General features: G+C 44.2%; 4 protein-coding genes across 14 annotated transcripts in view; 2 read left to right on the top strand and 2 right to left on the bottom strand.

Moving 5' to 3' along the window:
• Positions 1-428: 428 nt before the first annotated feature.
• On the top strand, positions 429-5,902 carry maf1b (MAF1 homolog, negative regulator of RNA polymerase III b). 2 transcript variants are annotated; one of them, XM_025054421.1, is made up of 9 exons: positions 429-830; positions 918-983; positions 2,369-2,453; positions 3,868-3,999; positions 4,071-4,233; positions 4,319-4,440; positions 4,520-4,639; positions 4,733-4,825; positions 4,917-5,902. In XM_025054421.1, exons 3-9 carry the CDS (start codon positions 2,371-2,373, stop codon positions 4,939-4,941), a joined length of 738 nt encoding a protein of 245 aa, XP_024910189.1. In that variant the 5' UTR covers positions 429-830; positions 918-983; positions 2,369-2,370; the 3' UTR covers positions 4,942-5,902. The 2 variants fall into 2 exon arrangements, with proteins under 2 accessions (XP_024910189.1, XP_008306516.1); XM_008308294.3 differs by having other exon boundaries at positions 429-983.
• A 54-nt stretch (positions 5,903-5,956) lies between these two features.
• LOC103377468 (ADP-ribosylation factor-like protein 5B) lies at positions 5,957-11,929 on the bottom strand. Its single transcript, XM_008308292.3, has 6 exons — positions 11,686-11,929; positions 9,482-9,542; positions 9,241-9,388; positions 8,021-8,104; positions 7,757-7,908; positions 5,957-6,997 (listed from the first exon to the last, which is right to left on the bottom strand). The coding sequence occupies exons 1-6, from the start codon at positions 11,729-11,731 to the stop codon at positions 6,949-6,951; spliced, it is 540 nt and encodes a 179-aa protein (XP_008306514.1). The 5' UTR covers positions 11,732-11,929; the 3' UTR covers positions 5,957-6,948.
• Positions 11,930-12,110: 181 nt separating this feature from the next.
• Positions 12,111-19,399, top strand: nsun6 (NOP2/Sun RNA methyltransferase 6). 4 transcript variants are annotated; one of them, XM_025054419.1, is made up of 12 exons: positions 12,111-12,204; positions 12,906-13,030; positions 13,165-13,320; positions 13,429-13,529; positions 14,225-14,331; positions 14,411-14,564; positions 15,138-15,219; positions 15,299-15,418; positions 15,552-15,735; positions 15,817-15,962; positions 16,755-16,880; positions 16,984-19,399. In XM_025054419.1, the coding sequence occupies exons 2-12, from the start codon at positions 12,956-12,958 to the stop codon at positions 17,164-17,166; spliced, it is 1,434 nt and encodes a 477-aa protein (XP_024910187.1). In that variant the 5' UTR covers positions 12,111-12,204; positions 12,906-12,955; the 3' UTR covers positions 17,167-19,399. The 4 variants fall into 4 exon arrangements, with proteins under 4 accessions (XP_024910187.1, XP_024910188.1, XP_024910185.1 ...); XM_025054420.1 differs by lacking the exon at positions 12,111-12,204 and adding an exon at positions 12,238-12,408 and having other exon boundaries at positions 13,432-13,529; XM_025054417.1 differs by lacking the exon at positions 12,111-12,204 and adding an exon at positions 12,240-12,408.
• Positions 19,400-19,454: 55 nt separating this feature from the next.
• cacnb2a (calcium channel, voltage-dependent, beta 2a) overlaps positions 19,455-24,842 on the bottom strand; it is a 37,778-nt gene continuing 32,390 nt past the window's right edge. For all 7 annotated transcript variants that reach the window (XM_008308283.3, XM_008308285.3, XM_017031496.2 and 4 more), the window contains 5 exons: positions 24,513-24,622; positions 23,013-23,164; positions 22,700-22,795; positions 22,121-22,303; positions 19,455-21,153 (listed from right to left, as the gene is read on the bottom strand). In XM_008308283.3, coding sequence (XP_008306505.1) covers positions 20,356-21,153; positions 22,121-22,303; positions 22,700-22,795; positions 23,013-23,164; positions 24,513-24,622 — 1,339 coding nt within the window. In that variant the 3' untranslated portion in view covers positions 19,455-20,355. The remainder of the gene's footprint in view (positions 21,154-22,120; positions 22,304-22,699; positions 22,796-23,012; positions 23,165-24,512; positions 24,623-24,842) is intronic.

Here is a 24,842-nt window from a genome sequence, read left to right as displayed (position 1 = left end):
ATATATATATATACACACATATATACTCAGTGCACTATGTACACTAAGCAAGTATAACATGGAAGTGGTTACTTGTCTCTAGTTGTCATCGATAATTATATTGTCTATTACATGGACATTATCACATTACATTGTAGTTTTTTGTATTTAAAATGTAGGCTGTTCAGCTTTTCTACAATATTCAGAATTAGGAAAAATAAAATTTCTTCTAAAAATATTTAAGTCGTAAACACCAGCTGAACACGACTTGTTTTTCAGTCGTAGTCTCATGACATTTGGCAGAGCTTCAGTCCTGAGACAGACGAGCCAATTTTGACCAATGACGGGAGAGACTCCTGGAGACGGACAGGTCAATGAGCCAATAGAATCAGGGCGTGATTTAAGAGTGGGCGTGAATTCAGTGGCCACATATATATTGAAAGGGGCCGAGCTCGCTCACAGTGGGTTCCGTTGTTTTGGAGAGAATAGGACTATTGCTGTACTAAGAAGAAAGCTCGAGCAGCTTGATTATTTTATTCGGCGAAAGTAGCTCGTTCGTCGCTATATTTTGATCGAGTCGCTTAGTAAAACGGCGACTTGATCCAACTAATCCGATTTGCGTTGTGAATTTAGGTGGAAAGGGATGCCGCTGCAGACAGACTCCGACGGACGACACCAGTCTCTGGATTTAATTTCATCGCATTTAATCGGAAAGAGCAGTTTTTCTATAAATTTAAAAAGCCTCAGAATAAGCCGTTCTCGACCGAGTGCTTGTGTGAGACACTTAAGCTCGAGTACGAACTAAAAAAAAAAAGCAGCTTCCGTTGCGAAGTTACGAAAACGGGACGAAGGTATTAAACGAGCGTATTGCTAATTTAGCTTAGGCTAACTGTGGACGCAGCGATAAAGCGAAAGGAGATCGTTAACCTCTGTTTCAGTGAAAGAAGACACGCGTCTGTGGAGTGGTTTATTTCGTCTCCTTCAGCTGCCGAATAAAGTAGTCGGTGAGTGTGACCGTACGTTTATAACCTCAATAATTGAACCAGGAAGACGATTTATGTCAACTTGTATTGAGAGGGAGTGGGGGAGGGGCACTATTTTACATCAACAGAGGAAGCTGGCTTACCAGTAGGGGCGCTGTATCACCACTTTACACAGTAAATACATTACATTATCATTGTAATGGCTTGATCCGTGCAACATAAATATATAAAAAAGCTGCAAAGTATAATTATGACAAGTATTCTATTGTGTTAACCCACGTTAACGATGTATATTACCACTGTAAACATCCCTGATACTAGTAATAATCGTTAGAACACTAATAATACGAGTGTTACTACTTGTCTTTATTAGAAAGAGATTTTGATTTTTTTCACCCCCCAAAAAAGAATTCCCAGCAACAGAAAACTTAAGTTAAGATCGTTCTCAAGGTCTTCATTGATAATATAAGGTCTTGTGAAGACATAAGAAAAAGCTACCAGGACACAGCTTTAAGACGCTGCAAAAGTTGAAAATAGATTTTTAAAAATGCATAAATAAACTAGTGCTAACTTGCGTAACAACAACAGTTTGTCTGTTTTGGACTGTGAAACATTCCTTCAGTACCTGCCGTTTCTTTCAGGCATCTGTCAGATGGACAGAGTGGAATAGAACACTGACATTGTTCCACTTGTAAATATTTTAAACCTCCTTTAATGGTAAAGCAGAAACCAAACACTTGTGAAAATAAAGTCACAGAAGAGGAAGTAGAAATAGACAAAAGGGTGAGAGAGGGAGGGAGGGAGATAGAGAGAGAGTCCACTTAATGATAGGAATAGAGCTGAGGTAGAGAGAGAGAGCAAACAAAGAGGCCATACTGGTTAACTTAGAAATGATAGACGACTGCAAATCAGTCGGTAGTTAAACTTTATCATCACTTATTTTTATCCCAGTGTTAAATAAACAGTGTCCACAGACTAGTCCTTGATCCTTTGAAGTTCTACGCCATTAGACGTTTCACTACAGCAATAATGAACTGAGGGTGAAAATATTTCAAAAGATGTGACGCTGTTGTCTTTTAATGATACGATACACTTGGTCACAAAAACAAGGAAGAGTTTCTGTGTTGATTTGACAGTTGGTCCAGCTTTAAAGCCTCAGGACGGTCCTGTTTAGTCCACAGATCAGAGACGTTGAGGCGATGGAAGGACAGAGGACAGATGTGTTGTATTGCAGCTGCTCTAGAACATGGAGAACACAGAGAGAACTTTTCAAAAAAGTGCATCATCTCTCCACTGTGATTAGCTTCTCCACACAGTAACATATTCAGGAGCTCGAAGAGGAACGCTGAGACTCGGACCGGTTCTTCTCCCACATGACTCTTTAACACTTTGTGTTTTTCACACAGCGATGAAACTGTTGGAGAACTCCAGCTTTGAGGCGCTCAGCTCCAGGCTGTGTGTGGAGACGGGAGAGTCTCACATTCTGGGCAGGTAAGTTGCACAATATGTTACGTAAATGTAAACAACTGTTTACAGAGGCAGACATCGACGTTTGTCGAGGCTGAGCAGAGGGTGGCGCTGTGGGAGATGTCAAGGTTGAGGTTAAGGATAAGATGAAGGCAGATGATTGGCTGTGGTGACGTCTAAAGATCCTGAAACCAGAGGAGCTGAGATTGTTGGTCCGACATGTTTAAAAGTTAATCTCTGTGTCACCAAATCAGAATCCATGGATTAAAAAATAATTAAGTGGGAGGTCAGAACCAGGCCTGCTGTATATCCATTAGTTCACAGTGATTAAATCACATCAGATTAAAGTTGCAAGAGTGGGCAAATAAACAATAGAACTCAGACAGTTTGGGTTTGTTTTTTTTGTACTCGCAGATAAGCAGTTCACACATACTTTCCCCAAACTAGTAAAGTAACAGAACCTCTGAGGGTTTGTGGAGTAAACACAGCAAACACACCACTAACCAGCTGAAAACCAAAAAACAAACTACAACAAAATCAAGTTGTTGAACAAGAACTATTTTTTCCCCTGGGCCACGTATTTGGAAACTTTCCATTAAACCGATGAAGTTTGTGGGCCACAATGTGGGGCGTGGCCCAGTCGTTGACAGATCATAGGTTTACATGAGGACAGTGGAGCAAACTAGTAAAAAAAAAAACACGTTATGCAATAACTTCATGATAACAGTCTGCTGTACTGAGAAAACCCAGTTCACCTCTGGGCTGAGCAGAAGGTTAATGAGTGACAGTCGGTGTTTTCCACACTGAGCCACAGCCACCGTGTGGTCACGGAAACATTTGCAGTGAAGAGAGTTCAGAGGTAAAATGTACATCGTCTGCATAGAAGGATTTAAAAACCAAGTCGCTCACTTTCACTCAGCGCCACATTCTGACCAGTCAGGTGTTGTGGGGGCAGATCAGCTGTGAGTTGTGGATGGAAAAACTGGGGCAGTTATTTTCACCCCCGCCTCACCTCAACACCTCCACCACTGTGTGCGTGTGTCTAAATATGATCTGCCAAGGACAGAGTCTGAGTTGAGTCTTAACTCAGGACGGCTTAAGTTGCTCAGCTTTGGCTCTTGCATAACCTCCATGAAGGAGAAAGGAGTGGCGGGGGGGTAGAGGGGGTCAAAATAAACAAGTGCACCAGCGTGTCACTGCACGGAGCCGTCTGACCCAGAAACATGACGAGGCACGCTGCGGAAACTTTTGACATGGTATCATTTTATGTCAGCTGTTTGGTTCAGATAAGACTCAGAGTGAACAGTTGAGGCTCAAAGACTGAAAGGTTGTTTTTCAGACAAATTATAATTAAAGAAATTCACGGGTTTTCATTAAATAGTTTGAACAAACTTCTTTTGTTTTTCTTAAAACTTTAAATGTGTCTTTTCTCCCCCAGGATCGAGAGCTACTCCTGTAAAATGGCAGGAGATGATAAACATATGTTCAAGCAGTTCTGCCAGGAGGGGGAGCCACACGTCCTGGAGGCTCTATCTCCCCCTCAGTCCACCAGCGCCACCAGTCCTTCACAGTGAGTACTGCAACCAGAAGGTTAGAGACATTTTGTGGTTCAGAGAAATCACTTCCTGTCTGTGTGTCCAGACTGGGGAAGAGCAGCGAAGACGGCGAGAACCCTCTGAGTGACAAGTGTTGCAGGAAGACACTCTTCTACCTCATCACCACACTCAACGAATCCTTCAGGCCGGATTACGACTTCAGCGCGGCGCGAGCCCACGAGTTCAGCCGAGAGCCCAGTCTGAACTGGGTGAGTCTGAGCGTCGCTGTGACGCCGCTCTTGAATTTATTCAAACCGTGAGATTAATTTTCTGTCATCGTCCACCCGCCCTCAGGTGGCCAACGCTGTGAACAGCAGCCTGTTCTCAGCTGTAGGTGAGGAGTTCAACTCCCTGGGGCCGGAGCTGTGGAACGCCATCGACCAGGAGATCAACCTGCAGGGCTGTGACATCTACAGGTACGAGTCATGCTGTAGAGGACGTATGTACACAAGTACATAAATATATTTCAAATATATTTCCACACGTGTGTCACAGCTACAACCCCGACCTGGACTCCGACCCCTTTGGTGAAGAAGGAAGTCTCTGGTCCTTCAACTATTTTTTCTACAACAAGAAGTTGAAGAGAATCGTTTTCTTCACATGTCGCTCTGTCAGGTCAGCAGCAGTTTGTTGTTTTTTTTTAACCTTCTTTATAATAAAGCGTCAACATTGACTCCTGGTCACATTGATGTCGTTGATAAACTGCAGCGTCCTGAGCGGTTACGGCCGTGACAGTCTGGACAACGAGCTGGACATGGAGCTGGACGATGAGGAGGAGTTGGACGGCTTCACTGAGGACAGGTCAGGCCCAGAACCACGGGTTTGTTGCCACACTTTTATCCTTTTAAAAATTACACAAAGATGATTTTTTTTTTCCTCTTTTTTTTCCCAGGTGCCCCAGAGCTCTGTGTGTGTAACCGAATCCAGGTGCCCCTCCCAACCCCCCGTGTGGACTTCCCCTCCTCCGTGTTTTCACTTCATCACTCCGTGTGTTTTAAAAGTCATTTGTTTTTTTAAGGACGTGGTTGCCTCGTCCTGAAGCCATGTTTCGCACCTTTAAAGATAACTGCATGTTTGAATCCTGCTCCCTCTGCTGGCAGGGTAGTGCATATACAGTAACATGGCGGACATTTAAAAAAAGAAAAACAGGATGGCGACGTTCCTGCGGCAGCTTCACGCTCTTTCCTTCTCCAGTGTGGTTTCTGACCCCAAGCACAGTTTTGACATTTTCACTCGCCACGTTTTCAAAGAGACCACAGAGAGGACGTCCGAGGAGGTCTGGACACGACTGGGAATCCGAGAGGAGTCCTGACGCGACACCAGCACCATCAAACATTGATTTTTAATCGTATTCCATCCTGGGACGGACAGGGTCGGGGTCAGAGGTCAGCGGTCCAGACCCTCTGTCATGTTGTGTTGCTTTTCTGTGACAGTGACGTTACTGTGAGAACTCTTTTTTTGGCACTGAGTTTGTAACATTTTTTAAGTGTATTTCAAGTCTGTAACTTGTCAGACAGAAGTCGGTCCCAGCTTTGAAATCATATCAGCGTTTCACTGCTTCTGTTTTACTCATTTTGTAGCTTTTGTAGATCATCTTCATCTGTTCCTGGTTGACCTTCACTTCTAAATGCCCGTCCTGCCAGTGTTTTCTTTGCTCATTACCTCAGTGCAAAGGTGTCATTGAAAAGTGAATGTATAGAACAATTTTAGAAGAAGAAAAAAAAACAAAACAGCGTATTTACCAGAAAAGTAGCAGAAAATGTGCTCGACGTTATTTTTTAGAAGTGAAGTTCTTTCTAAAGTTCTATAAAAGCAGGTGGAACTGTTTGTTTCTTTTAACGGCTGATATTAATGTCAATAAAACTGACGTTGGAGTCTAACTGCGCCTCTGCTGGACATCTGAGGGAACTGTCCCCACAAAAGAAGCCAAGGTGGCAATAAAAAGTTTAATTCAGAAAATGTTTAGGATGCAGTCCAACCATCGCTCACACACAAACACAGCACCAATGATCAGATGTATATTAATGAAGGAGGAGCACATTCATAAAAGCAAAAAATAAAAAAAAGAATAAAATTACATTTAAAATGCACTGATAGTTGTTTACATTTAAAACACTGGTTTTTCTTGCTCCTGGAATCACATTACAGCCATAAAAAATAAAATAAATAGCTGAAGTCATTTCCGTTGGTTCCTGGGAACCGATTGCTGAGAAACTTTTGCCAACACTTTGAAATGGAGACGTTCTGGCATCGTAACAAACACACACACACACACACACAGGCTCAAGAGTTCAGTCCTGCTGTGGGAACAAGCACCGACCTGTGCAGCTCAAGTGGAACTGAAGGGATCAATGTAACAGTGAAGAGGTGAGAACAGAACCGTGAGGAACCCCCGAGGAGTTCTGTGCAAAAATAAAAAAACCCAAAACAACTGAGGTGAGGTGCTGCCGTCACCTTTAAGGCTGGTTCCACAATACTGCTGAGAATCCCTTTCTTTGTCCTGGATAATCTGACGCAAACACACACACACACACACTAACAGAGCTCCACAAAAGTAAAAATCAAAAAATCAAATTCAGTTCAGCTGCAATTCTCCACTGGTGGAGAGAATCATGTTGTTTATGGCAGACTCTGAAATGATGGTTCAACACAACATGAGAGTGATCAGTGTCAGAGGTCCAGACCCTCCAAAAACAAACCCACCATCTGTGCCTTCAAACCAGGTCGGTCCATTCAGAAGCTCCAGTTTGGCAGAGAATGTGAAAAGTTCCACTGAAATGTCTGTGTTCCTGAACTCTTCAGTCTGCAGAGGTCAAAGACCAAAATGGATAAAAACAAGAAAACAAAAACGTAAACACAAGCCAGCTGTCACGCCGCCATGTGGTTGGTTCAGGTATTGAAGCCATGGGTGGCTGAGGGAGGGGCTATCTGAGGCCAGCTCTGGAGGTCATCCACTCAAGACCTTGACATAAACTGGGAGAAAAAAAAAAAAAAAGAAGTGCAGATGTTGGTGATGGAAAAACTGGGTCAGTTCGTGTTAGTGCGCAGACACGGACGTGTGAATGTGTGTGTGTGTGTGAGAGAGAGAGGGAAAAGTGGAAAAGATCTCAAGTTTTTCCAAAGTTCTAGGACATAGCTCAGGACAAACAGTGACATCTGGCGGTTGGAAACTGTTGTTTCGTCAGTTTAGATGACCTCAGCTGAAAAACTTCACATCCTCAATAAGTTGTTTTTTTTTAAATAAGTGTTTTGTTTTTTTTTCTCACACCAGGAGATTCCATTTGTGGGAAAACCCTGAAAAAAAGTTTGTTTCCATGCTGCACCTTTTAAGGTGGACCAAACTGGCAACCCTACAGTTACATTTTTTTAAGGTGGAGCAGAGTTCACTTGCTGTAACGTTTTACAACTGTCCCAGAAAAGGCCTCTGGTCCAGGATTTGATGCCTTGAAATTTAGAATTTAGTTTTTTTTTCCTGGGGAACATCAAACAGAACTGTGACCGTGTTTTTATCATCAACTGTTTTGTTTTTTTTCCTCATCCTGTCTCGTTATCTCGCTGAGGAGTCGTGTTTTTAATCACGAGTCTGCCTGAACTGATGAAGTCAAACCAGATGTTTGGACCTGACTGAGCTCCTGGAACCAGATCAACCTCTGATCCTTCAGTTCATCAGAATACCACTAACTCTGTGTGTGTGTGTGTGTGTGTGTGTGTGTGAGAGAGAGAGAGTCTCACCCCTCTCCTGTCAGAGCGCAGCAGGACTGTATGTGCCAGGGGTGGTCTTTGATGGAGCTCAGAGTGAGGTATTTGGAGATCTCCGCCGCCGACATGCAGTCCTTCATGTCCTGCTTGTTGGCGAATATGAGGACGGCCGCCTTCCGCAGGTCCTGAGGGGGGAAAGACGGAGAAGAGTGAGATGACGTCCTCGACCGGGTCGCTGGACTCAAGACGTTTCCGTCTCCGTTTAGGAAGGAAAAACCTGCTGGAGAAAGTTTTTACCTCGTGCGCCAACATCTTGTAGAGCTCCTCTTTGGAGATGGCCAGCCGCTCTCTGTCGGTGCTGTCCACCACCAGGATGATGAACTGAGGCGCAGGAAGAAACAGAGGAAAAACAACAGTCACACCCAGAGCTCTCTCTCTGTTCAAAGGAGGTTTACAGCAGCACAGCAGGCACTCAGCTCCAGAACCAAACAATAGACGGTGACGAGCGCCGCACTAAAACGCCCTGCATTAAATGACACCCCTGTGAATGAACCCCCTCCTCCTCCTCTACCCCCCCACCTCCTGCCCTCACCCTCCCACAGACAAAAGACCAAAGGGCTGTGAACTCCGTCAGAGACGACTTCAGGACACAGACGGTGTGAAGACTGGGAAATGAACCAGTCAACACGGGCCGTTAGTAAAACCAGAGCAGAGTTAACAGTTTGACCTGGAAAGACTGTGAACAACGTTTGTAGATTTACAAAGAGATTTAAAATTCAGATTTTAAAAAGTCTCCAGTCCACACTCGCCGAGAACAACACCACCACCTTCAGACCACCTTAACACACAACACCTTCAGACCACCTTAACACACACTTTATAACCACCTTAACCTTCTCCTCCTGGGAATCAATTAAGAACTTCTGTTTGTGTTCCTGAACCTACTGCCCTCCCGGGGGGTAATTTACCACAGAGGGCAGTCCAATGCTCCTGTGTCAGGCCTTGACCACTAGGGGGCTTTACAGATGAATACAACACAGAGAGTCATTTTATTTACTGGACTAGCGGAGGATCTGGACCACCTGGAGGACCCCTCCCACCTGTTGGGTCTTGAGGTCATTTTCAGACTCAGCTGTGACATCACAGCGGTCAGTACTGTGAATACTCACTGACATGGTACTGACAACATGATACTGTGTGTACGTTTTTTTCCCCATGTACTTTGAGTGCAGCCCCTGGTACAACCTGTACATGAAGTACTACACTGAGACACATCCTGTTCTATTTCACACAAACAGAACAAAAGAACGCCCACACACCCCCCTCCCCCCCCCCCCCCCCCCCCCCCCCCCCCCGCCCACTCCCAGCTTTAAAAACACGGTCCCACACTGACCCTGGCTCTACATTTCAGACGGGGCCTCCTTTGTGAAAAGCCTGACCTCTGACCCCTGCTGGCATCTGTGCCGTGAACAAACACACCAGCTGCTGCTGCCGCTGCCCCCGTGTTTCCCTCTCACCTCCGTGTTGGAGTAGTAAGTGTTCCAGGACGACCTCAACGACTCCTGTCCTCCGATGTCCCACATCAGGAAGTGGGTGTTCTTCACCACGATTTCTTCCACGTTGCTGCCGATGGTCGGGGACGTGTGGACCACTTCGCTCATCAGACTGAAAACAGAACGACGAGGAAGTCAGAGCCGAGAGAATAATAATAATAATAATTAAAAAAACAATCAACCCCCAGAGAGTTGAAGTACTCACAACTGGTAGAGGATGGTGGTTTTTCCGGCGTTGTCCAATCCAACAATTATCACCTTGTGCTCTGTAAAACAAACAGAAAGATCAGCATTTGTCCCCAAAGCTACAATTATCACAAGGTCAAAATATTATCACCGTCAACAGACGCTGCCACTGAACCTACAGTGTGTTTAAAAGGCAGCTCTGAGAGCTGACACGTACACGCTGAAACATCCACATCTCTGCAGTGTTTTTTGTCTGAGGCCTTCAGTCTGGCTGCCAGACAGGAAGGAAGTCTGGTCAGGAGGGCAACGCGGTTGGAGTGTTTTTTGGGAGAATGTTGTAAGAATATTACTTCCTCCGAGAGCAGCGGTCGGTGATGATTCTGACAGAACTGACAAAAGTAGAGCCACGGGTGGGCGATTTTTTTTTATAAATCGATTCAATTATTCATCAGTTGTTTCCTTTGATTTTTACTGCTTTACTTTGAATAAATGAAAACCCTAATTCCCCATCTGTCTGTACAAGTTGTACTATTTAAATAGACACAAAAAAAGACAAAGAACTAGAACCAGAAGAAACAACAACAACAACTAGGTGTGTGAGTTACCAAGAATCTGACAATATGATCACACTGGCGTCACTCATCTCGTCCAGGTCGCGATTAGTCGTGTTTGTCATTGTTAGCGGGCAGATTGCAGAAGATGGTTTTGCGAGGTAAGTGTCGTTGCTGAAAAACACGATCATCTTACAGAGGACACAGGCTTGTCTGTCAAACACTGTGCCGTTTGTGTTTTCATACAACATACAATTATGTTAACAGGAAACTCCAGACCGGTGAGCGCTCCTCTCTCTCTCGCTCTCTCTCTCTCTCCTCTACAGACTGCATTTGATCAATAAATGAAAGAAACTATAAAGACAAAGATTCAGAGTCCGTCGTCTGTCATGAGACAACAAGAACTGAGCGTTCACTGCATCCCTTTAGACTTCAGACTCCGTAATCTCTCCTCCTGGAACCATGTGATCCAGAGTCAGTCAACAGATACACGAGCCTTTCTCCTGCAGCCAGCGAGGCCACAGGAGAGACAGAGTAATTAAGCAAAGTAGGCGTCAATCAGATAAAGTGTATCTGACAACGAGGAGCTGCTGACTGGCCCTGGTACTTTTAGTTTAAATTAAATAACTGAAATCATGTAGTAACACTCATATGTAGGGATGTCCGATAATATCGGCCGGCCGATAACGCATTGCCTGGGCTTCAACAAATGATATGTGTCCTCAAAATAATTTTAGGGGAAAAATGGCTGTATATAAAAGTGAGTCAGTAGATGGCAGCATTGCAGCTCATTTTATTATGATTTATTTTAATCATCATACAGTGGTTTGTACAGATAAACAAATAAATATCACCAGGCCAATATCGGTTTTGGTTGATATCGAAATCGGAAATTAAGTGTTTGGACAATATCGGCAAAAAAATTGATATGGGTAACAAGTGGGAATATAACAGCTGTAATTTGCACAGTGGTAAGTAGTTCGTCAAATTGTTAAAAAAACGTATCAAAAACAATAAAAAACTATGAACTAACGAGTTGACATTAATACTTTGTGAAACAATCTGATTAATTTTGTTGTGGTTGAAATGAAAAACCGCAAAAAAGAGGTAATGGTTGAATTTTGAAAATGCGGATGTCTAGCTTAAAAAAAAAACGCAAAACAAAACATCTTAGTTCGTGGTAAAAGAGGAACAAAGAAAGATGAAAACATTGACTTTAACGTGAAATCGTTCAACATGCGTTTAAACAACTTGTGGAATCGTAGGATACTTTCGTGTTTATTTTGAATTTAAAAAAAACAACAACCTGAATTCACGAAACAGATGGAGTAGCTCAAACCTATTTACCGACGCGTCCACGAACAACCAGTGAGAAAAGTCTAATTAATAGTTTATAAACTCAATGGAGACGAAAAATTCCGCATTTCTCTTTCCATTCCTTTTCCTTTCATCGCCTTCTCCGAGTATTTTAAGTGTTTTTCAAGCTTGTTTTTCACTTGGAAGTGAAACAAAGGCAGCGGAGCAGCAGTGACTCACACTCCGGTTTTTCTTTTTCTCACTCTCTCTGTTCCCACATGAAAAGCTAACGGAGCTAACGCTCCACATTATCCCCGGCTCAGCTCAGCTCAGCTCAGCGGCTGCAGTGAACCGTCACTAATTCAGTGACACCTACCTTGGTTGCAGAAGAAGCTCCAGAGTTTGGCGAAAATTAGGCCCATTGTTTGTTTTTTGTGAGGTGACACCGACGCGTGTCTGTCCGTGTTACGTTAGTAGAGGCTGGAGCTCGGAGCCTCTCTCCACTCTTAGGTCCACACCGTACGTTCCGTTGCTGCCTGGCGGCGGCGGCGACAGCTGCTAACGGCTAACACTAGCTGGAGGATCCCTGGTCCGCAAAACCTCTCGTCAACGCGGACTCCATATGGAACGGCAACATGTAAAAACCCAACTACTATGAGAGTAAATTGGTGTAAAAACAGTATTTTTATTATTTTTTGTTTTTAAACCGACGAGAAGTCGAGGAAGCCCAGTAACAGAGCGGGGCGGGACAGATTCGTGTCAGCTTCCTCGCTCGTACGGCGTCTAATACCGTTAGTGGCTGAGGCTAGTGCTGCTGTTGTACTGGCCGTGCTGTGGTGAAAAACGCAACCCGGATAATTACATGCACTTCCGTTTACGCACTGACGCAGACGTGGTGGGTTTTTTTTGTTTTGTTGTGATTTTAATACCTTTTCTTTTTTTTGTATCGCCATAAAATATACGTTTTATACATTTCCATCGTGTTAAAAATATAATCAAAAATATTTAAAATATTTAATAAACACGTTTAGCCATGTCACGTGAGCATATCTGGTATTACGTATGCGGATGTAGCGGCACCGACCACGAGCGGCTAAACGTGAGCAAAGAATGGTTTAAAATTAGGATTATATAAACGATAAAATGTCACTTTCTTCTATATAAATGCATGTTTCGTGTTACGAGTATGTAGACTGTTTTGAATCGACACTTGGAGACAGATCGTTGAAGACTGTATGACTGCATGTTTTTAATATCCAGCTAGTTTTAGTTCAATTTTCCACTTTGGAATTAGAAGTAAACAATTAGAAGTAACCAGCAGTATTTAACCATTTTTTTTCTTAAAAGTGACATTTATTTTTGGATCACTGGTAAGGAAGATCTTTATTATAACGAAAAAACACTGAACGATATTGAAAGATCTTTATTATAACGAAAAAACACTTAACGATATTGAACTGTTATATATTATGTTGTCACAACATATTTAAGGGATATTTTAAGAAGACAATTAACGTTCACACAAAGGAAACTCTGTAGTGTTTTTTTTCTGTAATGCCTAATAATTCAATACTTTTAATGATCTGTCTGTGCAAGTGTCGACCGGTTTGATAACGGAACCTCCAGTTCCGTCACGACCAGACACGATGTCTGTTTTTCCGAGTATATCTCTGCAGCCGGAAGTGACCGAATACCTGCAGAGAGTGTTCCTAAACACCGAGGTGAGAATAAACATTTATTTTTTTATATTAAAGAACACTTTTCAGTCAACCTTTCTATATAGTCTCCTTTAAAAAAAATAATTTTCAAAATAAAATAAAAAATGTTCAAGTCTTTTTTCCCTCGTCGCGTTCAGGTGTTGGCCGCGGTGGGTCGTCAGGAGGCCGGGGACCGTTTCCACAGGCTGCTCGCATGTCTTTCCCACCCCCCCTCCTACACCTGTGTTCGGGCCAACACTCACGTGGCCTCGGTGGAGGAGATCAGACGGAAGTTAGGAGAGGAGCTGAGAAAGGTAGGAGGAGAGCAGCGGTGTTCTCATGTATGAGGTTGACCCCCTGCTGCCCCCCGCCCCCCCACTTTATTCTGACTCTGATCTGTCCTCTGTTGGTTGTTTCTGAAGCAGCAGCATGTGTGCAGCTCATCTGCAGAGGGCGTCGCCCATCAGATCCTGCTTCACCCCAGAATTCCAGATGTGCTGCTGCTTCCTGTCCACGGGCCGAGGTATGTAAGGAGCAGCGTCACTGATCTGTGCTCTGTGGAGTAAATAGACACACACACACACACAGTCAGTCCAACCACAGTGCTGACGTTCCCTCAGGCCAAAGCCACATGGAATTTCTTGGAACCACTACAGAAACAAACGTTGGCACTTTCAGATGACTGGAAGGGATCTGAAACTACCCTGAATGTTTTTTTTAGTCAGCAGTTTTAAGATTTTTTTTTATAAACCTGATTTTTAAAAATACAAGCACCCCTTAAAAAAAAGAAAAAAAAAGTGAAAGATTACTCAGAAATGTAGTTCGGATGTAGTACCACTGCTGAACAGCAGGGCTGGCTAAAAGTACCTCTATCCGCTATTTTTTGCTACTGTTAGCCATTTCTGGACACGTTTATTTACAGCCATTCATTAGCAATTGTCAGTGGTTATTTTTAACTTCTAATTCTATTTATTCATTTATTTTATAACTTTTGTTTGTAAACCTTCAGTGACTGGTGAGGTTTAAAGTCCTCAGCACAAACACGTCAAGGGAGAATGTAGATATTCTGATTTCCTCCGTAGTCTAACCTTTGGCTAATATTTAACTAACGGAGTGATGTGGCGTTTTTCCAGTGTCTCCACCCGTTCTGACTACATCCTGGAGACATGACGATGGTGGTGGTGGTGAGTGACTCCAGTTTTCTCCTCTGTTGTTCAGGCCTGTGAAGCAGCTCAGCTCTGAGGTGGTGGTGGGGGCTCAGTGTGGCAGTGCCGTACTGAGAGGAGCTCACGTCTTTGCACCAGGAATCCTGTCCTGCCCCAAGAGTTAGAGACACTGAAAGATGTCAGAAAAGACCAACGCCGTACGTGTCACAAAGTCTAAGGGTTTTTTTTTATCTGACAGATATGAAAGCTGGAGATGTGGTTTCTGTTTTCTCCGACCTGGAGGGGAAGTGCACGCGAGGAGCCACCAGCTTCCAGGGAAAGACGGTGTTTGTGGGAAATGGAGTGGCTGATCTGGACCGTTCCAGCATCTTCAACAAAGAACAAACAGTCAAGTACGTAGATGCTGCCTTCACTTACTGTGTCACACACTGCTGATAATGACCACACTTAATATTTACCCACACCTACTGTCTAGTTCAGTGAGTTGTTTAAAAAAATATAATTGTAATTGGCCAATGAATGGCTTCAAGATTCACCAAAGAATCACCAGGAAAATTGAGCCAAAAGGTAAATACTAAACTTTAACTAACGTTAAAAGATTACTGTATTTTCTGGACTATAAGTCACACTTTTATTTTTTTCATCCTTTGGCTGGGTTGGTGACATTCAAATATACAATTTTACATTTCTTTTTACACTGACAGCCGCTAGAGGACACTCTAGGCATGTGTAGGAGTATCTGCTACTTCTGTACCACTGAAAATTTACGTTTGTTTTTTCACACTGACAGCCGCTAGAGGGCACTGGTGTGACTTATAGTCCGGACAATATGGTAGTCAAAATATTGCTTTTTAAGCTCCTGCGGGCCACATTTGGCCTGCGAGCCTTGAGTTTGACACAAGTGCTGTAAGGTGTCGTATTGAAGCAGTGATTGTACCATCTGTAGCTCTGTTCTGTTGTCACAGAGGAGTGGGCGTTCGGATGCTGGAGCCACTTTACCAGAGTCCATCCTTCGATGGCGTTCTTCCCGGTCTGACCTTCCTGCAGGTAAACACACGTAACTGGAATTAGAACCATGAAGACAACATGAGCGTGTTCTTCAGAAAGACTGAAACTCTGTCTCCAGAACCTTCCATCTGTGGTCGTGGGACACGTCCTGGGGCCTCGCCCTGGAGAACGGATCCTGGACATGTGTGCTGCTCCAGGTGGGAAGACCTGTCACATCGCCGCCCTCATGGGCGATCAGGTGCGAGCACTGTTTCCACAACAACCTGAACTGAGAAAACGACCTTGGGAGTGCCTGGAAAATGTTGTGTGTTTACCCTGCAACGTCGGACCGTTGACATTTTGTTAAGGTTGATGATCTTCCTCTCACCCAGGGAGAGGTCGTCGCCCTGGACAAGATCAAGAATAAGATCCATCGAATCTCCCAGAATGCACAGATGCTGCATTTACGTAGCATCAAAGCGTATTGTTTCAACAGCAGCCAGGCTGTGAGCGGCCACATTGACCTGAACCCTGACCCAGGACCTGGACCCGGACCTGGACCTGGACCAGGACCAGGTACAGACTCACCCGTGTTCGGTACCACAGATCAGCAGATGCACATTAAACATCTCTGCTCCTGTTTGTTTCCTATTCCAGGACCTCCCTTCCCCCCTGAGAGCTTTGACCGGGTTTTGTTGGACGCCCCCTGCAGTGGTCTGGGACAGAGACCCCACATGGCCTGTACCTGGAGCCTGAAGGAGATCTGTTCCTATCAGCCTCTGCAGCGCAAGTTGTTTCACGCCGTAAGTTTTCTGTCAACCACCATTCTCACATCATTTTTGGCAATATTTGGCACATTTCGACCAGTAGATGGCAGCATTGAGCTGCTGCTACTACTTTACTATTTTACGTTCAGTGAAAATTACATTTAAAGTCCATAAGGAAATCCAAAGTCCAAAGCTGTTAACGGAAACGCACTGTAAACAAAACACGACAAAATAAATGAACACGACCGGAAATAAAACAAATAACAGAATATAAGTAAGTAATGTAGGTACTCACCCCAGCAGTGTTCTCCAGGTGAGAATCGGCAGCGGCGATAAAGCTGTTCTTTAAGTAGAACTGTAAAAATAAAAGTGTTTTAGTTTGAAGTTAAAAACTGAGCTCTTCTAAAAGAAGACTTTTATTTTGACACTTGTTTGAGAAAAATACAAGAAAATGCTGTTTATATTATTTATATCCAAGTACCGGTATTAGTAACCTGCAATATTCGTATCCCAACACTTGATGGCAGCAGAGGCATGTCTCTAATTTCATTTCTATTGACGATTGCAGTTTGTTGCTACTGCTTTCGTAACAACCGCCTTTGAGCATCATGAGTGCAGATTCTGACCAACAACTTGCAGCTGTAAAGGGGCTCACTACTGCCCCATGAGGCAATAATTAGAAAACTACTAACCATCGCCTTACAGAAATGTATTTAATGTTTGTTTTTTTTTTAAAAACTGAGACTCAGGTTTGACAGTAGTGTCAGAGCCGACGTCTGGATTTGGACAAAATCCTGGAATTGTCAAGTTTTTTTTTTTTTTTTTTAGGCAGTGCAGCTGCTGAAGAAAGGTGGAGTCCTGGTGTACAGCACCTGCACGGTGACTCTAGCAGAGAACGAGGAGCAGGTGGCCTGGGCCCTGAGCACCTTCCCCTGCCTCACCCTGCAGCCACAGGTACACGTCGTCCAGTCACAGAACAACAACAACAACAACAACAACCACAGACACAGAGGGGAAACTCCACTGACACTTCCTGTTTGTGGGACTCTTTTCTCAGGAACCTCATATTGGTGGAGAAGGAATGCCCGGTGCCGGCCTTCCCCTGGAGCAGCTGCGCCTCCTCCAGAGGTTTAGTCCCGAGCTGACCTGGGACCAGGCGGAGACCACGGAGGCCCCCCCGTGCTGCAGAGCGGACGAGGACACCATCGGGTTTTTTATTGCCAAGTTTCAGAAAAAGTGACCAGAAGAGTGACATTGGTGATTATCTCGTTAGGCTTGGTGTGCACTGACGGCTCGACCGCAGCATCTGCCCGGCGACAGCTGCTCCCAGAGACAGCAGGCCATATAGGGATAAGCTTTATAAACACAGGGAGGGAGGGGGGGAGGGATGAAGAGTGAATGAGCATCGGCAAATGCAGCAGTGCTGGTGTCACCATGGCAACGGTGACGGCACGGCTGCCATGGCGACGGTGGATTCACGCGACTCTGAGAGGGCGGAGCAGGAAGAGACCATGAGAGCTACCAAGAATTCAGCGTTTGGGACTCTCTAATTGGTCCGTCCGCTGCCTGCACGACAGAACAAGTTGATGATGATGATGATGATGACGACAGTGATGATGATGATGGATTACTGCAGTCACTGCAGGGATATTTCAGTTCTTTTCATCCACGACCAGCCGACGTTGACCTTGTGAAACTGACGAAACGTTGATCAGAACTGCCCACCTGGGGCCCCCGCCCCCAAACTTTCTTCTCTTCTCTCCATTCTTTCAGAATGGCGCTGCTCAGTGTTTGTTTACAGTTCTTCAGAGGTCGACTGATGTTTAAATATATCTCCTCGTGCCTTTTCTTCTCCCCCTCTTCGCGGAGCCGACATTAAAATTCGGAGATGAAATCCACTGCAGCTCTGGCAGCTTGTTTATCTTCTTCACAGGCGTCTGTGCGTGGAGGAGCAACTTCCCCTTTTTTTTTTCAGACGCTTCCCCTCAGTATTGTCATTTCTGTCGATGTTGTCATGATGATTCAGGAGGCACAGCGGAGAGAGACGACTTTCAGGGAAATATTTATAGACGACACCCTCTGTCTGGTTCCTCTGACAAAATACGCACGTCAGCTCCTCGTCCTCGGCAGGCACTTTGCCGACTTTATTCTTTCTACGTGTGAAGAGCAGAACTCTCTGGACCTGTTTCACCCTCCACTTTCATTACCCCCATAAAATGATACTTTGGCAGAATTTAAATGGACGAGCTTCAACTGCGCTTCTGGAGCTCACGCTCTCCGTAACTTCAGTGCTGTAGGAATACAGAATAGAAAAGTGTCAGGTGAAATATTAGCATTTTTGTTTTTAAAGATAAATCTGAGGAATCGTTTGAAATTGACCAAGTAGAGATGATTTAAATCACAATCCTTGTTCAAAAATTGTTATCAAAAATAACCAAAAAAAAAAAAAAGCGAAACGATAACGACAAACCATCGCACCACATCGAACTGAAGGAAATTAAAATTTGACCAAAAAAAGGCAAGGAGCTAAAAGTTTAGTAAAGCTAAAGAGAGCTTAAAATGGAGAAAAGTAATAAAATAAAATTAGATACTTGTAAAAAGATGTCAGAAGTAAAAGGTAGTTACTAACCTCAGAAAATATTTTTGTGATAAGAATTAAAAAGTACATCAGACCAGGAAGAAAAAAAGTCATAAATATTCATATGGAGAAAGAAATAAAATGCCAATTATCTTTTAAAAAAAGCCAGGAAGTTATCTTAAATATTTATCAAAAGGAAGACCAAAACTGAACCAGAAAATATTCAAAAGTTTGTCAGAAAATCACTTTTAAAAATGTCACTTTTTTTCCTCTGTTGTTCAGAAAAGAAACACAATAGTCAGGAAACAGGAAACAGTGAGTGAAAAACAAAAGCTCTTGAACTCAAAGTCAGATTTTCAGTATCATGGATTTAATACATGATGTCTGAAAATGTGAGTTTAACAAATGCTGCTGACTGAAGTTCAGGTGTTGATGATCAGAGTCAGAAAAACCTTCGCTCGTCTTCCATCCGTTTCTGCACGTGAGGCACAAATACTGAAAATTATTTATCGTTTATTTTTACGCAACATTTGCAGTTTAACAAATTCTGATGTGGGAAAAAGAAAAATCCAAATGATTTTTTTTATACTAAATAATGTTCATTAAAAAAGGGACCTAGAATGAACCCTAAAACTTCCATGGATGTTCAGTCCTGGATGCTGAGACGTTGTATCAAATCCCAGAACGACTTCAAACCAACCTTCGTGTAAAAACACAGAATAAAATGTTACAAAAATGTTTCTGGACCGTACAAAGGGCACGGTACTGCACGTCAGAGAGGACGTCATCCATGAAACCTGTTTGTCTCGTAAGGCATGACTAAGGTGCACCTCCCAGGAGAGATAAACATGTCTCAAACCAGAGGGGCGGGGGTTTGAAAAGGGACAGAAAAAAACAAAAAAAGACGACCATTAAATGGATTAGAACAGAAGTGACAGTTTGGGAAACACGGTCTGAAGATTTCCTGCTGGTGAATTTGAACACTCAGGCTCAGGAATGAGAAGCTGTTGTTGTTAGCTTAAGCTAGCCTAAGCTAATAGTCGCTGTGAAACTACAGCGACTATTAGCTTTGAGCTACCGAATTCTGATTTAACAAACGCACAAAAATCTCCACCACTCACTGTACGGTAAACCAGTCTCTATAGCAGTGGTTACCAAAGTGGGGAGAGCGCCCCCCTCAGGGGGGGCATGGAGCTTTTTATTTGCAGTAAATTTTGGATTAGGATCCAGTTGACCTTTGACTCCTTTCACAGACTGTTGGGCTACACTTTAGGAACTGTCTTGTTGTTCCAGTGAAGACCAGACTGATGGGTACAGCGCCACCCTCTGGAGGTGCAGTAATCACCCCTCATTAATTACAGGTCTGCCATGTAATTATTCCTTTAAACCTCTGTGGTTACAGCATCGGACTAACTCGGTTAGTCGACTCTAGCAGTAGTCTGAAGAAACAAATATTCAAGCCAAAGAAAAAAACAAACAAAAAAAACAACAAAATAAAATAAAATAAAAACAACGGAGGAATTATTTCAAATCTGTTCCAAATGTCGACCACAGGACGAACAGCTGAGTTCTGGTGTCATGCTTTGTCAAACACAACTTTTAAAATATGCATATTTTAAGAACATCCATGCATATCCACACACACACACACACACACACACACACACACACACACACACATATATTCAGATCTGTGTATTTCAAAATCCTGTCGTTGAAAAAAGATCTTACAGCATTTACAAAGGACGTGTTCATAAATAGGACGCTGTGGTTGGTTGGTTTGTTTTGGGGGGAGTAGCAGCACAAAGGGGGAGGAGAACTGTCCTACAGGGGGCGAGGGAGGGGGGTCCGTCACTGGTGGATGTAGGAGTCTCTCACCCACTCCCCTGCGTCTCCTCTCTTTTTGGGAGCCACCTCCCCCTCTCTGTCCCTGTCCCTGTCCCGGTCGTAGTAGTGGTGGTGGTGGTGGTCGCGGCTCGGCCGGTGGTGGTGGTGCGAGCGCTGCCTGTTGCGTTCGTTGTGGTCCTGCTCGCGCTCCTTGGAGCGGTGGTGCCCGGCGCCGTGGCCGGCCTCGTCGGCCCCGCCGCCGCCGCCGCCGCCACTGCGGTGGTGATGGTGGTGGTGGTGATGGTGGTTGTTGTCCCTGTGGGGCTCGTAACGCTGTTGTTGCTGCGGGTGTTCCTCCCCTACATCCTCGTCCTCATCCTCCTCTTCTTCATCTTCCTCTTCCTCCTCCTCCTGACGGAGGCGCTGAGTCTGTGGCTCGTTATAAGCCGAGTCCTTGCTCTCTCGACTCTCCCGACTCTCGGGGGTCTCGGAGTCCAACGTCTCCTGTCTGGAGATGCCTCTGGCCCGGCTGCTGTGGCGGCGGTGGTGGTGGTGGTGGTTGTGATGCTCGGTCCTGGTGGAAGACGAACGGTGGTGAACGTGCTGCGCCCTCCTATTCAACTCCGTCCTCGGGGGCCTCTCGCCCTCGTCGCCCTCAGCCTCGGCCTCAGCCTCGGCCTCAGCGTCGTCCTGGTCCTGGTCCTGGTCCTGGTCCTGGTGGTGGTGATGATGGTGATGATGATGACGGTGATGCTGGTGATCCTCTCTGGAGCTCTTCGTCTCCATCAACACTCTCTCTGCTCTCTGCTCGGCAGCGCCTCCCTGAGATCAGTGGAGATGAGTCAGAAATGACACACACACACACACACACACACTCACACACCAAACCAAACCAAACCCATGCAGATCTGGATCACACACCAAACCAAACCCATGCAGATCTGGCCCACGTCCAGGTCACTCCGTCTTCACTTTGATATATTTACTTTATTTAAGGCAGAGTCAAAAAGTTCTAATTCAGGTCTAAGGACTGAAGTCAGAGACATGAAAAATGAAAAACGTGACGTTTTTGTCCGACTTGAAAATGCTTCATTTTCGAGGGTTGATCAAATCAGAGGTCACATGGTTGATGACTGAACTCATCTTAGAACTTTTTGACTGAAACAAAACCAAAAACACAAACTCAAACTCCTGTTAAAAGTTGACTGTGGTCCTGGGGGGGGTGGGTCAGGGGGGGACACACTTTACAACCTCACATGTGACTCTTCACTCCTCATCATCAGAGTTCTCCTCAGTCTCAGTCTTACAGTTTCCAGAGTGAAGCCGGCGTAAACAGAGTCAGTGGTTATAACAGTTGTTGTTGTTCCTAAAAACATTCTTTACATTTGTAGAAAAAAGAATTTCTCGACATTTTCACTCTTCGAGGTGAGAACTGCACCGTAATATTCCACCTCAGCCGTTTTCTGGTGATCAATATCTGGTTACCGGCCCGTGGACGGCGCAGCAGTCTATTATTATAATCACCAGAAATATCATTAAGTTTAACTTAAGATACAAATCCATTTAGAGTTTTTGAGGTTTTTTTTTGAGAAGAAATAAAAGCAAAATAAAATGAACCAACGCTAATTAATATTTTTGATATTAGAAAATATCGCGACATTTCAGTGCGTATTTTCCTACGAACTTTAACTTTTATGTAAAAATTAAATTAAACCAGTAAAATTGGTTTACTTCATGTTTTTAATGACGACTCCAGGTGTGTGTGTGTGTGTGTGTTTGCGTCTTGTACCTGGACTCCCAGGACCGGGGAGGGGCTGGCGGGCAGCGTGTCCGCGGGCAGCGTGGTCAGCAGCGGGTTGGGGGGGTTGCAGCTGCTGGGGTGAGTGCTTTTCCAGTAGGCCTCCAGGTAGTCGGCCATGTGCTCACAGGCGTCCTCCAGCTGGTTCTCATCCAGGATGATGTCAAACATCTCCTGAGAGAAAGGAGGGAAAAAAAAAAGGTTTATTAATGCATCACAATTTTCTACTGATCAAATATAATAAATCAACGAAAAAGAGGGATTGGTCTTTATTGTCAACAAACGTCATCGATGTCAAACCTGCATCAGGTTCTGAAGCTAATTGGCTAATGAAACGTGACGATGGTTTATATAAAATAAAAAAAACACACAATTATTGCATCCACTTTTTTTCTGCAGCTTCTATGAAAAAATGGTAGGATTTTAATTTTCTCTTTTTTTTCTGAATCACACTCTGTTTTAAGCTGCTTTTCTTTAACCTCATTTATGGAACATGAAAATAATAAAAAATAAAAATTGGATTCTTTAGATGAGGGGGGGGGTCAGTTGAGGGGGGGGGCGTGGACTTACAGGGGGGCACTGAGCCAGCTTGTCCGCTGCCACCATCTGGACGTTGAGGTGTTTGGCCTGAGATTTGCCTCTGGACTTGATGAGTCGCTGCAGCACCTGAGGACGGAGGGCAAAAAGGTCACGGAGGTTTTGAGGACAGACCTGGATTAAAGGTTCAGTCAGGAGTAAAATTCAGAAATAAAACTCACTAACTACCAAACATAGCCTTCAAATCAAATCCGCCAGCCAGCAGAACAGTTACAGCGCCATCAGCTGGTCAGTGACAGAACACTTCACCCACAGAAACTCAAGATGGAATTTTTTTTTCCCATACCTTTGGCGAAGTGATTTTGACGTAGACGATGATGGGCGCGAGGGAAGTCTTCCCCAGCTGTGACGGGTGGTTGATGGTGTCGGCGTCGAGGACTACCAGCTGTAACGTCCTGGCCAGTTCGAAAATCCTCTCAATTTCACTTTGGACTTCAGCTAAAAAGACAAAAACAAAACATATAAGCTGCTAACTTAGGTGCCACTTTGGGTTTTTTTCGCTGTTAGCATGCAAGTTCAGCTGTTACTGAGAGAACGGCCACACCAGCTGCCAGCACGTGAGTGACTTCAACCTAAGGTCAGCGGCCCGGCTTGTGTCAGACCAGACTCTGAGTGCAGGTCAGTAAATGTTCAGTTGTACTTTTGTAGATTTTGTTCTTGACATTTTTCCACATTAAAAACCTCATCATTTTGATTAGTCACAAATAAAAACAGGTGAGAAACAGTGACATCTACCTGTCGATATTCCTGTTCCAGCAACATTCAGAGTAAAGCTGTTTTTGTCTTCATGAATTTATTGTTTAAATATATTTTTTTGTGAAATGTTTCTTGTGTTTTTATACGTCTACTATTAGCTGTTTGAATGTCAGGAGAAACCTCGACGTTCGGTACGAGGAGCCTGGACTACTTTTTCCTCAGAGTCTCGTCCTCTAACTTAACACAAACACTGGAACGGCTGTTAAATCTCTCCACCAATGACGAAGGGCCTCTGAAAAACAGCCGCGCCAAATATCACAGCAAAAGAACACACGTCCCGTTCCGACGGAGTCACAGTCTGGCTGCGTGAGTTCTTGTCACGACAGAGTCTGGAGTAAAGTGATCCAGGCAACACGTGAGTCACAAACTCTCACTTTCCTTCTGCCCAATATTTCCTGAAATAGCGGCGTCCTGACGTGTGTCCGACTCTGCTCATGAGGAACGAATGACGCTCCGCTGCCAGATTTTCTTTTCTTTTTTTTGTCGTTCTGAGGAGGTGGATATCTGAACTAAACGCTGTGTAAACACGTAAACATCAATGGATAAACAACAGCCAACATGTGCTTTAAATAAAAAAAGCACTGAATAAAATATGGATTATCGCAAAAATATTTTAGAAAAAAAACAAATCTTGAAGAACTCATGTGATCGTTCTGGGTTTGACTCACTCCTTGGTTCCAGACTAGTTTTGTTCCTGAAACCTTGATTCTCGCAGCGGCCGAGTCTCGTCGCCTCTGTTGTTTTTAGAAATCTGTTTTTGGCTCCGATCACATCTGAAGCCCCGGCCAGAGCTGAGTCGTTCTTGAACGTGTTATCGTGCGTTCGTACTCTCTATCTGTCATTCCAAACCAAACAAAGTTGCCAAGGTCGCCCCGGGCCGTTATCATTACCATTGTCAAGACTTTCTTTAATCGCTTCCTTCCTTTCCTTCGCCTTTTTTTTTTTTTTTAAACTGGTCTCCTTGAAAACATTATTAATCAAAACACCAGATGTTCTCAGGGATTGCGGTGATTTCTTGGCGCCGACTTACCCAAGTTGGATCGTGTGTTGGAGCGTTCGATGATGGCGTGCTTGCTGGGATTGTTCAGGACCGAGCGTTTGGCGAGTGAGATGTCGGCCGTGACGCGAGTGATTGATATTCTAAGACAAGAAAAAAAACAACAACTTTATTTAATGTGGATTATTACAGACACGTCTACAGACGGATCTTTCAGAGAGGTTATCAAACTTCTCCTGTGGGAACTCAAACTAAAATCTGTTCAATAATTGTGGTGTGAACTTTCAGCTGCAGCCAAGTAAATTATTTTCTTTCCTTTGTTGGTTGTATGTCAGGATAAAATATCGTAATCAAACAAGTCAA

This window comes from Cynoglossus semilaevis, chromosome 3 (genome assembly GCF_000523025.1).
Source record: "Cynoglossus semilaevis isolate Cse_v1.0 chromosome 3, Cse_v1.0, whole genome shotgun sequence".
In the NCBI taxonomy this organism is placed as follows: domain Eukaryota; kingdom Metazoa; phylum Chordata; class Actinopteri; order Pleuronectiformes; family Cynoglossidae; genus Cynoglossus; species Cynoglossus semilaevis.
This window is presented reverse-complemented; position numbering and strand designations above follow the sequence as displayed.

Excerpts from the sequence above, each read along its gene's own strand:
- nsun6 (XM_025054419.1), top strand. The coding sequence starts at position 12,956 with ATGTCTGTTTTTCCGAGTATATCTCTGCAGCCGGAAGTGACCGAATAC. Across the intron at positions 13,031-13,164 it reads GAGTGTTCCTAAACACCGAG|GTGTTGGCCGCGGTGGGTCG; the intron begins GTGAGAATAAAC and ends CGTCGCGTTCAG. Across the intron at positions 16,881-16,983 it reads GCCTCACCCTGCAGCCACAG|GAACCTCATATTGGTGGAGA; the intron begins GTACACGTCGTC and ends CTCTTTTCTCAG.
- maf1b (XM_025054421.1), top strand. The coding sequence starts at position 2,371 with ATGAAACTGTTGGAGAACTCCAGCTTTGAGGCGCTCAGCTCCAGGCTG. Across the intron at positions 2,454-3,867 it reads GAGTCTCACATTCTGGGCAG|GATCGAGAGCTACTCCTGTA; the intron begins GTAAGTTGCACA and ends TTTCTCCCCCAG. Across the intron at positions 4,000-4,070 it reads AGCGCCACCAGTCCTTCACA|ACTGGGGAAGAGCAGCGAAG; the intron begins GTGAGTACTGCA and ends CTGTGTGTCCAG.
- LOC103377468 (XM_008308292.3), bottom strand. The coding sequence starts at position 11,731 with ATGGGCCTAATTTTCGCCAAACTCTGGAGCTTCTTCTGCAACCAAG. Across the intron at positions 8,105-9,240 it reads CTTACTACTCCAACACGGAG|TTCATCATCCTGGTGGTGGA; the intron begins GTGAGAGGGAAA and ends CCTGCGCCTCAG. Across the intron at positions 7,909-8,020 it reads ACAAGATGTTGGCGCACGAG|GACCTGCGGAAGGCGGCCGT; the intron begins GTAAAAACTTTC and ends TTCCCCCCTCAG.